The sequence below is a fragment of the Erpetoichthys calabaricus genome, chromosome 11 (genome assembly GCF_900747795.2).
Source record: "Erpetoichthys calabaricus chromosome 11, fErpCal1.3, whole genome shotgun sequence".
Taxonomy (NCBI): Eukaryota; Metazoa; Chordata; class Cladistia; order Polypteriformes; family Polypteridae; genus Erpetoichthys; species Erpetoichthys calabaricus.
The window spans coordinates 39,974,518-39,988,579 of NC_041404.2; the positions used below are offsets into that span (position 1 = coordinate 39,974,518).

General features: G+C 42.1%; 1 protein-coding gene across 1 annotated transcript in view; it reads left to right on the forward strand.

Annotated features, from left to right (window-relative positions):
• Window positions 1–893: 893 nt before the first annotated feature.
• The window catches only part of bicc2 (bicaudal C homolog 2), a 76,373-nt gene continuing 63,204 nt past the window's right edge, over window positions 894–14,062 (forward strand). The window contains 2 exon segments of the mRNA XM_051933858.1: window positions 894–1,375; window positions 5,808–5,854. Coding sequence (XP_051789818.1) covers window positions 1,201–1,375; window positions 5,808–5,854 — 222 coding nt within the window. The 5' untranslated portion in view covers window positions 894–1,200.

Here is a 14,062-nt window from a genome sequence, read left to right on the forward strand (position 1 = left end):
CAAAGCCTTAACCACTATGTCACAATGTATAGACAACATTCTCTTTGAAAGGGGGTCTCATTTGCTATGTCACAGTTCCTAAGGTTCTGGCAGTCAGTTAATGACTGTGAAATCATGCCAGAGAGGGGCAGCCATTGAGTTGCCTGCCCTTTGCAGTTGTGCCCTGCTCTTTCACTTTACAGAATGCACTGTTAGTAGTAGAGTGTTGTACTGTGTTAGCCATTATGGATGCAATGAGAAGACCAGGAAAATGACACCTTTTATTGGCTAACTGAACCAATTACAATATGCAAGCTTATGAGGCAACTGAGGCTCCTTCTTCTGACAGGTTGTAATTGATTGTAATTGATTTCTTCAGGCAGGTTGTAATTGATTGTACTTAATTACAACATGTCTGAAGAAGAGGCCTCAGTTGCCTCATAAGCTTGCATATTGTATTTGGTTCAGTTAGCCAAAAAAAGATGTCATTTTACTTGACTTTGCAGAGTGGTGGCGCTGAGGTTAGAGATCTGTGCCAGTAATCGGAAGATTGCCACTTCAAATCCCGTAAAACGGCAGAAGTGACCTTATTCCATTGGGCCTTTGAGCAAGGCCCTTAACCTGCAATTGCTCCGTCCTGGGTATGACGTTAATCTGCATTCAGCCCAGCAAGCAGGTCCTCTAATTTACAGGGAAAACATGGGGGTTGGTGGCAGGATTGGCACTCCAGCCACAATGAAAAACTTCACACTGTTTCAATGTGGTATCGAGGTGTCACCTGCTGCACTGGGGTCCCAATCCTGGTAGTTTGTCATGTGGTAGGTGCCACAACATGCTATCAGCGCATGCTCCCAAACACCCCCCCCCCCCCACCCCTTATTTGAATGCACATGTAAAAGTTTCAGGACCTCTTCTAGCACACTAACCTTCTTCTGGCCCAGAATTCCAGACAGATACAAACTTTCTTTACAATACCCCATTGGCATTTCGAGCATTCACACTGTGTGGTGTTTGGGGTAAACAGCTGCTTCCATCTCTTGCACCCAGCCCCCTGCGAGTGAATTCGGCCATTAACAGCAAGTAGGCAAATGTAAATGAGTCTGAAGAGAGGAGGGGGAGAGGGGCTGGGCTTCTCAGACAGAGTTACTGTTTGAAGGCTCCTATGGATTCCTCAACTCATTTATCTTTGCTCTTCACTGCTTCCGGACACTCTGACTGGTAATGGCCACCGCGGAGAAGAAACTTCACTCTGCGGGCAGCCAAATTGACCAGGTGGTGCCCCCCGACACCGCTGACCTTACTATGTCTGTGCGAACAGAGACTGCGGCCGGTGACCCCGAGTGGATAGAGGAGAGGTTCAGGATTGACAGGAAGAAGCTAGAAGAGATGCTGTACAGTGAGTATCCACTGCTATGACTGCCGTAAACGGCTTATCCGTCCATGGGCAGAGTGCGGATTTCCAGCTCTTGAGACCCCGTGAAACGTGCACACACAATCTTGAGTTGTTGCCCGACTTTCCTTGTTGTTTGTAAGCCTCGTGACACCGACTTCACTCCACATGGATTTGCATCGCAATTCACCGTCGACACAATGCATCGATCTGAAAGCTAGAGGCCGATCTCTCGTGAAGTTCTTCACGTTTTGCTCTCTCAACGTCCAGTTACCATTTCCAGCGCTGTAACTTCGTAAGACCCCCTCAAATCTGAGAGCAGGCTGCTATTGAAATTAAACTGATAAAAAAAGAAGTGAACGGTAATTTTACTGGTTAAAATGAAGGAATTACATGAAACAAACTACCAATCATTCTCCTGCTTTTCACTACGCGCGTGGAGTCAGCAGCACAGGTCAGACCCGCACGCTTGTACTCACATAAAGTGAGTAACCCGACAGACTAGTGTAATCTCAAGTACTATATATTCTAACATTTCCTTGTTTGGCATTAATATCAAATTGTAGCTGACAAACGTTAATAGCTAGACATGATAAAATAAGTGATCGCAGTGCCCTTGGTAGACACCTGTGCGATTCTTCCCCGGGTAAACGAGAAGCCGTGGAAAGCTTTGGGTGTACACAGTCCCGGGGTCGAGTCTTTATAAAAATCAGAACGAAACGAGGGCGTGTGGTGCAAAACGTGAACCACAATGACATAAAATCAAATAAGAAGTCAGAACTCTGGAGAGCGCCACCGACTTTCGCAGCGAGAAAAAAAGAAAGCAAAAGAAGGCGGAGGCACGTCGACAGGCTGAGGTGGTTACCCTTGGAGATTTCGGAGGGGGCGTGTCGGCATTTGTGTCAATTCATGGCCGTCCTGGGGTGAAAAGGTGGAATGTTAAATTACAATGTATATATTTTCCTTTTATGGTACCATACGTCCTTAAAAAGAAAGGCGCTAATGAGGTTTTTTTTTTTCCAGAGCGACGCTAAATTGGAGTCATTTTTGGTCTCCAAAAGAGCCATCCACCTGAAAGTTCTAGAAAGTAGCCTCGTTTATTGAGGTCCGTAACAGGTTTTATAAATAAACTTGATTAGAAATAACAGATTTGTGATATATTGCATGATTTTAAAAGGACTTTAAAAGCCAATGTAGGTTTTCTTGATCTGTTAGTCTCCTGCTATAGCCTGCTATACATTTAATATTTCTATTTTGTCGGCAGGCTAGGCTGCAGGCCCTTCTCAGAATTAAATAGTTCATTGTCAAGCAATTGTTCTACAAGAAAGCACACAACCCAGTAAAGTGACATCACAGAGCACTATTTTTAAGAGTGAATGCTCAAATCATGTTGTCAGGTACATAGATATGTAATGTAAAGTACAGAGCCCTCCATAATGTTTGGGACTAAGACACATTTTTCCTTGATTTACTCCTCTGTTCCACAGTTTAAAATTACAAATCAAACAATTCAGACATTGTGATTAAAGTGCACATTGCAGACTTTCATTAAAGGGAATTTACGTATATTTCGGTGAATCTGTGTAGAAATGATGACACTTTTTTTTACATGACCATTCCCCCCATTTCAGGGCACCTTAATATTTGGGACAATTGGCATCACATGTGTCTGATTCCTCAGGTGGGTTTCATGGCTTCATCAGATACCTCAGCTTACTTCTATCTTTTGGAGTCTGCAGTTGCCATTGTTCAACATGAGGACAAGAGCTGTGCCAATGAAAGTCAAAAAAGTCATTATGAGTCTGAGAAATAAGAATAAAACCATCAGAGACATTGGTAAAACCTCTGGATTACCTAAATCAATTGTCTGGAATAAAATTAAGAAGAAAGAACACACTGGTGAGCTCAGTAATCACAAAGGGACTGGTATTGGTCTTTAAAGAACCTGCAGAATTCTGGGAAAAGGTCTTGTGGAGAAACGAGACTCTGCAACAGAGTGATGGTGAGAGCAAAGTGTGAAGACGAAAAGGAACTGCCTAAGATCCAAAGCAGACCACCTCATTTGTTAAACATGGTGGCAGGGGTGTTATGGCTTGGGCACAGTTCCTGGCACACTTCTCTTCACTGATGATGGAACTGCTCACGGCAGTGGCACAGTGAATTCTGAGGTGTACAGAAACATCTGATCTGCTCAAGGTCCTGTAAAAGCCTCCATACTCACTGGATGGCACTTCATTCTACAATAACATAATAAGCCAAACATTGAGGCCACACAGGAGTTTTTCAAAGCTAAAAACGGAAAATTCTTGAATGGCCAAGCCAATCACCCGCTTTAAATACAATTAAGCCCACTTTTCATATGCTGAAGAGAAAATTTTGCAGACTTCAAGCTTTTATCACAAGCAAGGGATATCTCACCAGAGTGAGATGAATGTACGTTATTTACAATACGTCGGAAAGCGAACAAATAGCACCAGTCAGTCAGAAAGACCAAGACTGAAATCTTAACGTGAGTCGGAAAGCGAGCAAATAGCACCACAAATACGCAAAGCCAGTCACACACACTGGGTCCTTCACAATTTTACATCCATACGGCAGTTCCCCTTCACGCGATGAAAGCAGTCGGTTTTCTGATACTTGGACACTTCTGCAATGTAATTTAAAGAAACATTGGTAAAGAGGGATGCACAGAGACCAATCGTGCCGCTAGATGGTGCCACCCTTTAATGTCTGTTGTAACGTGCGGCCATGTTGTCCATGATAAGTATGGGGACTTTTTGCAAATGTTGTGTTGGTCAAAAGGTGTCCTGCGCTTGACCAAGGACATTTTTCCCAGCCAAACATACTCTATGACCTCCTCCTGGTCACACAGAAGCCCCATGCCCAGTTTGGTGGCGACCGAACGCCCGGTGCAGATTTGTATGGCGGACAAACAAACATAGACTCTGCTTTATATATTAGAATATAGAGATACTGTATATAGCTAGACTGAAATGATGGGCAGCAGTTAGGTGAGGCGCTGATGACACTCTGGGGATGACATCTTAGTATTGAGATCACAATAGAGGTGCACAGCTTGTCTTCTCTTACAAATTCTTCAGCTAACTATTAATAGTCTTGAAGTGCAATGCCATGGCTGAGGCCATCTCCTGGCACATTTTTTTCTTATTTGTTACAATGTGTCTTTAAAATCCCCAGTGTCTATAGGGATGAAGTTCATTGTCTCATATGAATGTCTTGTGTAAAGTGCACTTTAAAGCTGTCAGGGTCTGGCATGTCAGCTCTTGGGCTCTTGCTGCCCACTTCCTGCCACATGCAAAGATGCCCATCTGCCTCTTTCTCTGTCCTGGTTCGCACCTGTTGTCTGTGCTGTACATGTTAAGATCACACATTAAGCTTGTCTAGTGACCCCTAGTGATGCTTTTGTGAAGTGCTCATGCTGGTAGGTCCCCTGGACCTGTGACCCCTGCTCATGTGTTAACTCCAATGAGAAGTGAAGTGACAGGAGGAGTGAGGGGGGTTGGTTGGTCTCCTTACCCTTGTCAACACAAACTCCCCCCACCCATCCCCTCCCCCAATCCCTGATGATATATGTCTTTGATCAGGCTAGAACTGCAGAAACAAATTCTTCTCGGGGAGCTCGCCTTTGCACGCCTCAGGCTGAGGCTATTTCCCTTTATCAAGCCAAATTTTTTAAAAGGTGAAAAGCAATATTGCCAGCTGCTGCTGTTAAAAATGAAATTCAAATACACTGTCAGACTCGATGAAGATGGATGAGATGCTGGTAATATGTGTAAGATGCTCATTTACAGGACGAAAAAGAAGAAGCAAGCTCACTCCAGCCTGACCGTGGCCTGCTACATTATCAATCAGTCTTCATTTTATTTAATGTCTTTGCAGCAAATACTATTACAAGGCACTATAAAAGCAAATTAAACAGAAATTTAAATGGAACAGGAGTATAAAATATAACAGTGTAAATGTCTGGAGGAGTTGATAAACAGCATAGCAGTGTTTGTGTCAGTATAGTAGGAACAAAATCATAAGGTATAAAAGAGTTAGATGCAGCAGTAGCCATCCATTCACCTGTGATGAACTGGCACCATCGTCAAGGTGTGTGTGTTACCTTAGGCCTGGTACTCCCTGGACAGGACTTGACGGAGTGTGTGATTGCATAAAATCTCACCAAGCTGACCCAGCAAGTCGATTTTCCCACAATATGGACTCCAGCTTTCATTTATTCAAGACTAGTTTCTGAGGATGACTTGCATGTGTGACATGAGCTTCTGTTTCATGAAACATTTTGTTCAATTGACACTAGCAGTGTCCAATACTGTTCCTTTTATCAAGACAAGGAAGTCTCAGGTTGGAGAAGCAGCTTGTGACAATAAACATCACTGTCCTCAACCAAACTTTTCTTGTGTTTCCTTCTTTTCAGCTCCAGGAACTGGGAATGGCCTGACTGGAGAAGAATTCTTCCAGAAGGTAAGAAAGCAGTCTACTCTGCTGGAGTGTGCAGTTAGATATAAAAAGTGCACCACTTGCCAGTTGTCTCTTTTTTTTATTGAGTTCTCTGGTTTATGTTCCTTTTTTGATCTTCTTCTCACCCCCTGATTGCCTCAACACAATAGGTGCTATTAATGATTACTTTTATAAGTTTTTCTTCCAGGTATAGTTAGGCAGAGTGGGGGTTCTGAGGCTAGGAATCTGTTGCTGGTTTGAATCCCTTGAGTAAGGCCCTTAACCTGCGATTGCTCTGTCCTGAGTATGACGTTAACCTGCATCCAGCCCTGCAAAGCAGGTCCTCCAACTTGCTAGGAAAACTTGGGGGTTGGTGGCAGGATTGGCACTGCAGCCACGTAAAAAACCCTGTTTCATTTCATCTGAAGTAGTGTGGTGTGTGGTGAGGTGTCCTAATTTGGGATCCTGAGGTGGCTTGTCGTGTAGAGGGTATGGCAACACACTGTATCAATGCGTGCTCCTCCCCTTTCTCTCTCCTCTCAGGTCTGCATGGCCCTGTAATGTCCTCAATGACAAGAGGTGACCATGTTGAGGCAATCATTGTGAGGCAAACCAAGAAATCTTGCGGGCAAACACTTAGAATCACCTCCTGTTTGTCACTCATAGAATGTCACCTTCCTTGGGTACAGGTAGATGCCTTTCAGACTGACTGAGGTCTTTTTGGCATCAACTGGTCTTGACATCTCTACCAGAAATTTTTTGACCTAAATATCCCCCCAAAAAAAGAAAGCCATGACTTTTGATGAAGTACACCCAACAACGATATTCTTTCAGCTTAAGGGTGAATCAGGTACTCAAGGACATCAGTAGAAATTAAAGGGAGGAGCATTTAAAACTAAAGCCAGGAAGATCTTCATTATTCAAAGAGTTGTGATTCTCTGGAACCAAATACTGAGTCATGAAGTTGAAGCAGAAACCTTTAAGAAGGGCCTGGATGAGATACTGGGACAGCTTAGCTGTTAGATACACAAATGGGCTTGATGGACTGGATGGTCTCCTCTTGTTTGTTATATGTATTATGTTCTGCTCAGGCTTCAAAGTTCCAAGAAATGATTACAATGAGAAGTGTCATTGTGTGAGATGTGACAGTAACATAAACTGGGATGACCTGGAATGGCTCTGCTTTCCACTGTCCTGTGTTCATTCAATGTAATTAGAGAAGCAGCTCTGCAAAGGAAATAAATCAGAAACATTAGTGCACCATGATAGACTTGTGTGCCTACTCCTTGAAAAGGCTGCATCTGTTCTTCACCTGGGTGGGAATGAAGCACCCCCTAACACTTTAAAAGAATGAGTAGTTGTCTCCTACATGTGATAAAAATGTGAGACGTAGGATGTGGATGATTAGTGATATTGTGGGGAAGTGTGGACCCTAACAATTATAAGTGACACTGTCAGAGGAGTGAAACAATAAAATAAAAGTTGTCAATTATTTCCCACATGTTATTAGTGATAATCAGAAGCAAATGTGACAGGGATGATTAATAAGTCCCTAAAGGTGACACATGGCACTGTAAGTTTATTAGACAATGTGTGCTACCCATCTAAATTAGGTTGAAATCTAAGTAATCAACGCAGACCTCATATTTTTTTATTTGATAAACGGGTTGTCCATTTGGTCTAATATAATAATACTTGAGTGTCCCAAACCATGTATGTTGTAAACAGTACCAAAAATGACCTTCTTGTCCCTGGGCTATTCAGCAGCACGTCCCCCCCTCCCCTTATTGTCTCCCCATATTCGACTGTTACAGAAAGATGCTATTTCATACTAACATCACCTTGTGGTTGTACCCCCTTGCCTCTTTAATATCATCAGGATTGTTATAATGAGTCGTACTCCAGCTATTTCCTACCTTTGTAGGCAGAAACCCTCAAGACCCGTTCCTCAAGTGCCTTCCTAAATTCTCCTTTCCCTCCACACACTTATCTTACAACCAGCCAAGCAAAGCATTTCCCATCTGCTTTGTGTCCTCTCCTGTCAGAATGTCCTTGCATTCTTGTCCTTCAGATGTTCCTCTGAGGCTCCCATCTTATTCTGCTGGTTTGTTTGATGTTCTTCATCCAGTGAGCGGCGGACTCTGTCTGCTATTGACCTGCACAGATTCAGACTAATGTGAACTCAATGTGCAACAAAGCTACTGTAGACGTGCATGCTGGATGGTTCACTGGGTAGTATCCCCTCACCAGGTGGACATGTGAGCAGGTGGTGAATTTGTGTTCTTGTTGTCCCAACGTTCCCAGTCCTAAGTTGGAAGTTTTTTCAGAGCAACAAGAGAACATTTTAGGATTTTACAATTTTCTGTATGGTTACTTCAGTGCCATTCACCTTAGTCGTGGCTGAGATGATTGCCTTTCAGAGAGCAAAGCAGAAAATATTGTATATTATATATACAATATTGTAAGCATCAGTGCAAGATTATAGAAGCACTCATTGATGAGGTGTCTAGTCCAAGGGACAGTTGCCACCCTTTTTCTCTACCAGTCAGACAGAATGACTCCTAAAGATGGGAAGTAACATTCTAGAAGGGTGAGTCAGTGACCTTCATATGATAGATGACAATACAAAACAAGAGTGACCAGGATGATTAGACACACTGAGGGGGAGGAGGCCCCCTAAAGATGTAGAGCGACATTTTGGAGGGGAAGACTGATGTCTCCTGCAAATGATTAGTTATAACATCAGGGAAGGAATGACATTGGAAGAGTGAGGGACAAGTTATTAGATAACATCCCGTAACAATGCCAAGTAAAACTGAAGAGCTGGGTGTCTGCACTTCTATATTGGATTAGTGAAATGCAGTGCAGGTGTGACTTTGTAGATTTGGTGAGGAGAACACTCCCAAAGATGAGGAGTGAAGGAGGTGTCTTCTGTATACAATTAGTAATAATATGAATGAATAAGGAAGATTAGTCATACTGTAAGATGTTAAGAACACTTTATTAATTCATTATTGGCATTTGCTATAATGGTGGTTCTGTCCAGAGGCGTAGCTAGGGTTTTCAGCACCTGGGGACAACTGAAGATTTTGCGCTCCCTCCTGTTTGGCAGAATGCAATGGGGAAAGGAAAGAAACATCAATTTGGTGCCCCCTGGATGCTGCACCCAGGGACAGATGTCCCCCCCAAGCTACGCCACTGGTTTTGTCAGTACAGTCTTTTGGGGCCGCTAAAGCCAGAGTCTCCTCAGATGAAGACGCGATTAAAATGTTTGCTCCAGTCATTTTCTCAGCTGCAAACTGTTGTATATTGCGTGTCTCATTTGTGCCAGGGCGTTCCTCTTTATCTAAATGAGGCTTTTTGAAAAACCTTGATATTTCTATTTGTTTTGCCATGTCAGAAATAATCCTTGAAAATATTCACTTAAGCAACTTAAGGTTCTGTTAAGTTGCTGTTTAATGTCTACTATCGATCAGGTTACACATACACCTTAACATCACCCCATCAATTTATTTATTGAAAATTCAGTAAAGCAATGGGATTTGACATTCCACTCTGAAACTGAAGGAAAGTGAAAATAACCAATACCCAATCAACTACAAAATTTAATGGAAAATTTCATATACAACAAACTGATTGGCTGGACCCACTGGTCCACACTTGAATCAATACCCCTTAAAAGAACTCCACCTGAATGAACAGAGCTTGTTATATTATCTCTCATCAGTCACTGGTTAAATGTCAGTAAACTTTATTTCAGTCATTACTTGTGTTTATTTGCAGGAAAACCAGGCATAAATTGTTGTGACTGGAGAGTCCTAAAACCACAGAAGCTCCAGCAGCACTTTCAAAAATTGCCCTCTAAGGGAGGGAAATACTGTCAAACCTCAACTAGATACAAGAAAGAGCCAGAACAATCTTTATAAAATAAACGTTTTTTGTGTCAAAAGGCTCTGCAATAGATGTGTCCTGACTCATCAGGAAAAGGAAAACAGGATACTGAATTTCTGAGTAAACCATGAGAAGTGGGCAAAAGGCAATACAAAAGAAAATTAAAATAAGCTGTAGCAACTGAAACCCAGACGAGAAGCAAAATCGAAGTAAAAAAATGCAGGCAATGAGTCGAAAACCTGGCAAAACTAGAAGATTAAATACAGAATAACTCAAAAGGAAGCAAGGATTTATCCGCAGATTGGATAAGGTTCATGGCCAAGGCTGATCTTTTATGCCGGTTGCTGGTTCAGTCAAAGTCACAACCCTGGAAACTCCACCCCTAGAAACGAGGGTTGTGATTCTGACAACAGTATGCAATATGGCTTCTCTTAAAGGCAAAGTATTAATTTCCAGCCTAAATCATGACAAGATGAAGTTCCGAAGAACTCAGAACAATTGCCTGAACAGACAAGGTAACCTCAGCAAACAAAGCCCCAAATCAGAATCCAAAGGTGTAGTCAAAAATAGAGCACAGGTTCAAAAATCCATAAACACAGTCCCAATACAAAATCCAAAGACGTAGTTGAGAAACTGAGCACAGGTTTGAAAAACCCAGTAAACACAAAAGCAACAGCACAAGGCACAGTAAACACAAGAAACACTCCACTCTCTAGTGCATTCAAAATGAACTGTCAGGAACAATGGAAGGCCTTCCCATAAATCGTGTGGAGGGCTGTTCCAGGTGGTGATTGGCAGGTGGCCCCACCCCTTGGGGAACCACCCACAAAACACATGGGATATGACATAGGCAAGTAAACACACAGAAAAATGTACAGAATTAAAAAAATAAACATTAATACAAATAAATACCATACAATTAAACAATACATGCAAGAAACACAACTGCGAACCCCAGGCAGGTGAGAAATGCTGGGTAAAACATAAATGTTGAACAGTGTATCCAGCAGGGGGCGCTAGCTCCCTTGTTCGAATAAGTTCTTTTGTAATTGCGGTGTGTTACATAACCCGAAACTATAGATATAATATAAAAAGGTGATACCCCTCCCTTAGTGATACGGCAGTAAGAAATCACCTAGGAGAAATAACTTAGCTTTCTTTAATGATGGCTGCATAACAGACGAAGGAAGCCATGACAAGAACCCAGTTCAGGAGTGGGGGCCCAATGTATGGAGTCTGCCATTTTCGTTGCTGCGTTGGAAGGATTTTCTGGATCGGATGACGTTATCTCTCATCTGTCCGTCGGCTTCAAAGGTGTGCCGGGCAATGTTCCAAGGTTTTATATTCTTTCTTCATGCGCAGGCCCCCACTTAGGTGAATAATACAATTCCAACCAAGGCAAAGAGGATACAATTTCATGCTGACTCCGACAGATGAAAAATAGTGCACGTTTCCCCAGCTGTCTTTATCTATCTTGTCTTGTGCTTTGCCTAGCAGTTCTTAAATGGTAAACTCCTGTGCTAAATCAGGTTCTGTACATGTGAGCAGACAAAGGCAGATTTATAAAATATTTGCACAGAGCACATAGTGACATATTAAACTTATACACTTATTACAAACAGTGGCACCCGTAATCAAACTTGGGCCCTAAGTGGAATCTTCTTGGGTCCCCTCAGATAATATCTGTTAAACTCTCAATATCAAAGCTAAAACACATAATACGTCCTCATTGTTGCTCCAGTAAACTGCTAGCTTTAGTGTAGTGGCAGTTGATAAATGTTAGCTAGCTTACTGGAAGTTGGAAAAATTTAGATCTCTAAAACACATCAACATATGCAGCATGAGCTGCTTCTTCACGCTTTTGATTTTTTTGTTCTCTGCGCTCCTGTCTGGTATTGACTTGAAGCAATCCCTTTGCTCATTAATTTAAATTGATCATAACAGGTGACTATCAACAACATTAAATTGAGGATTCCTGAAACAACAGTAACCCCAATAAAGTCAAGCTGAACTTTACATTATACCACAGTGATGTACCGGGTTGTGGGAGGAGTTATGTGACTCATGTCAAGTCAAATAAACCAAGTGACAAAAATGTGCAATCCAGCGGAGCTCCTGAACTGTGAATGTCTGTAAATCCTCAACTGGCGCCCAAACAATCAGTTTTCTGATCATGGGCCCCACGCACAGTGTGTTAAATATTAAAAACGATTTAAATCAGGGTCACACATAAAGCTTCGTATTGGGTGCCTGTAACTTTAGCTGTTGTAGTCTTTGTCTTCTGAAGCCAGATGTGATGCTAGTGAGTGTTGGGATGTTCTTGTAGATGGAAAATTTGGTATGGTTGTCTTCTCTCTCTGTGCCTGTTGTGAGATCTCTGAAAATGCTTTTAAAATCCTGTTCTTTATAGGGTGTCTTTAAAGGCTGCTTTAAGTATAATGTTGCATGTGCTGAAACTGGACAGCTAATAAGTTCTCTTGGTCTAGTTGATTGGTAGTTAAGCTACTTTTAGCTAACCATGAAATTTGTTGACCAAGAAGTACCAAGCCCCCTCCTATGCTTCTTCGTTTGTGCATATACACATTGGTTAGATTATCTAAGCTTAAACATATATATTCTAACGGCAATAATACCATTTCTTGTATTTTCTTTTACATTTCCATATCCCCCAGAATCCAACACTCTTTTAAAACACATTTGTCATTTCACTATTCTGTGTTTTTTTTAAACATTTGAATTGTTGGTCATGTGACTCCTTGTGATCTAATGAGCTAATGCTAGATGTCCTGTATGAGCTCTGGGCACTAACACTATATCTCTCTAAATAATCTATACTAATTAATAAAAGGCAAAGCCCTCACTGACTCGCTGACTGACTGACTGACTGACTGACTGATTGACTCATCACTAATTCTGCAACTTCCCGTGTAGGTGGAAGGCTGAAATTTGGCAGGCTGATTCCTTACAGCTTACTTACAAAAGTTAGGCAGGTTTCATTTCGAAATTCAACGTGTAATGGTCATAACTGGAACCTCTTTTTTCACAATATACTGTAATGGACGGCAGCTCGATGGCCGTGGGAGGAGGAGTTGAGTGTCACGTCATCACGCCTCCCACGTAATCACGTGAAAAGACTGTGAACGCAGTAGGGACAAATGAAGGAGGAGCCGCAAACAGCGAAGAACAAAAAATTCATTAAACAATTGAGAAGGGAGCGAAACAATAAGAAGCGAGCGAGTGAAGCATACAAGCATGTTCATAAGGGAAACAAAGCATGGTGTAAAACGTAAGTTTAAATTAAGTTTATAGAAACGCTCCCGCTGCAGATTGCAATAACATATTCGCGAGATAAAAGTTTAATGAGAAGACACGAGGTATAAACGAACCACACGCCGTAGCGCAACGTTAGGGGCAACAGTTTCAACCATTCTATGATCTGCTTCTCGCAACTGAAAGACGGCACATGGCGGTTGTTAGCCGACTTGCTGACCGCAACGTTAGGGGCTTCAACTCTGGTGCTGACGATAGAGATTCGATTCCTGAGAGGGGATGCAGTGAGTGTGTATGCCTGATGAGCCCAGAATTAGGGAGAAACACGTGTCGCATACTCTTTGCATTATTTGAAAGTAAACTATTAAAACCATTCTATGATCAGCTTCTGGGAACAGAAAGAGGGCACGTGGCGGATGTAAGGCGACTTCCTGACCAACCACAAGCGTAACCTGGCAGGTAACCATCCATACAGTCAGATTGTGATTCAGAAAACGAATGCCATGAATATAATTACCACGATCTACATACTGTCAAATAAACGAAACACACACCGTAGCGCGACAGCTGTGAAAAGCGAGGTTCACAAAAAAACAGATCCTTAACAAATTGTTATTGGTATATTTTCGATCCGTTTAAAAAGGTTTTATTTTCTTCTTAAAAAATGAAAAGCAGTACTTCGCTGTAACGAAGCGCGAGAATTTGGCTATATATATCTGTTTCTCACAATTAAAAGAGGGCACGTGGCGGATTTTAGACGACTTCATGACCAAACATAAGTGTTACCTGCCAGGTAGGGTTACCACTTTTAATACAAAAAAATAAGGGACGCATACTGCAGCGGGTGCCACATCCCAGTGCCAACACTTTGCAGACTCTACTTAAAAGACCCGCCCTCCTCACTGGACAGTTAAAAAGACCAATCAAACTAACGATGACATCAAGTATTACCCAATCAAAAGTAGGAAAGGAGGCATCTTCATCAAATGCGTGTGGGATGATTTGCATGAGACGCTGCTTTAAAAAAAATGATAAAAAAAATACGGGACAAATCCCGTCCCGTATTGATTC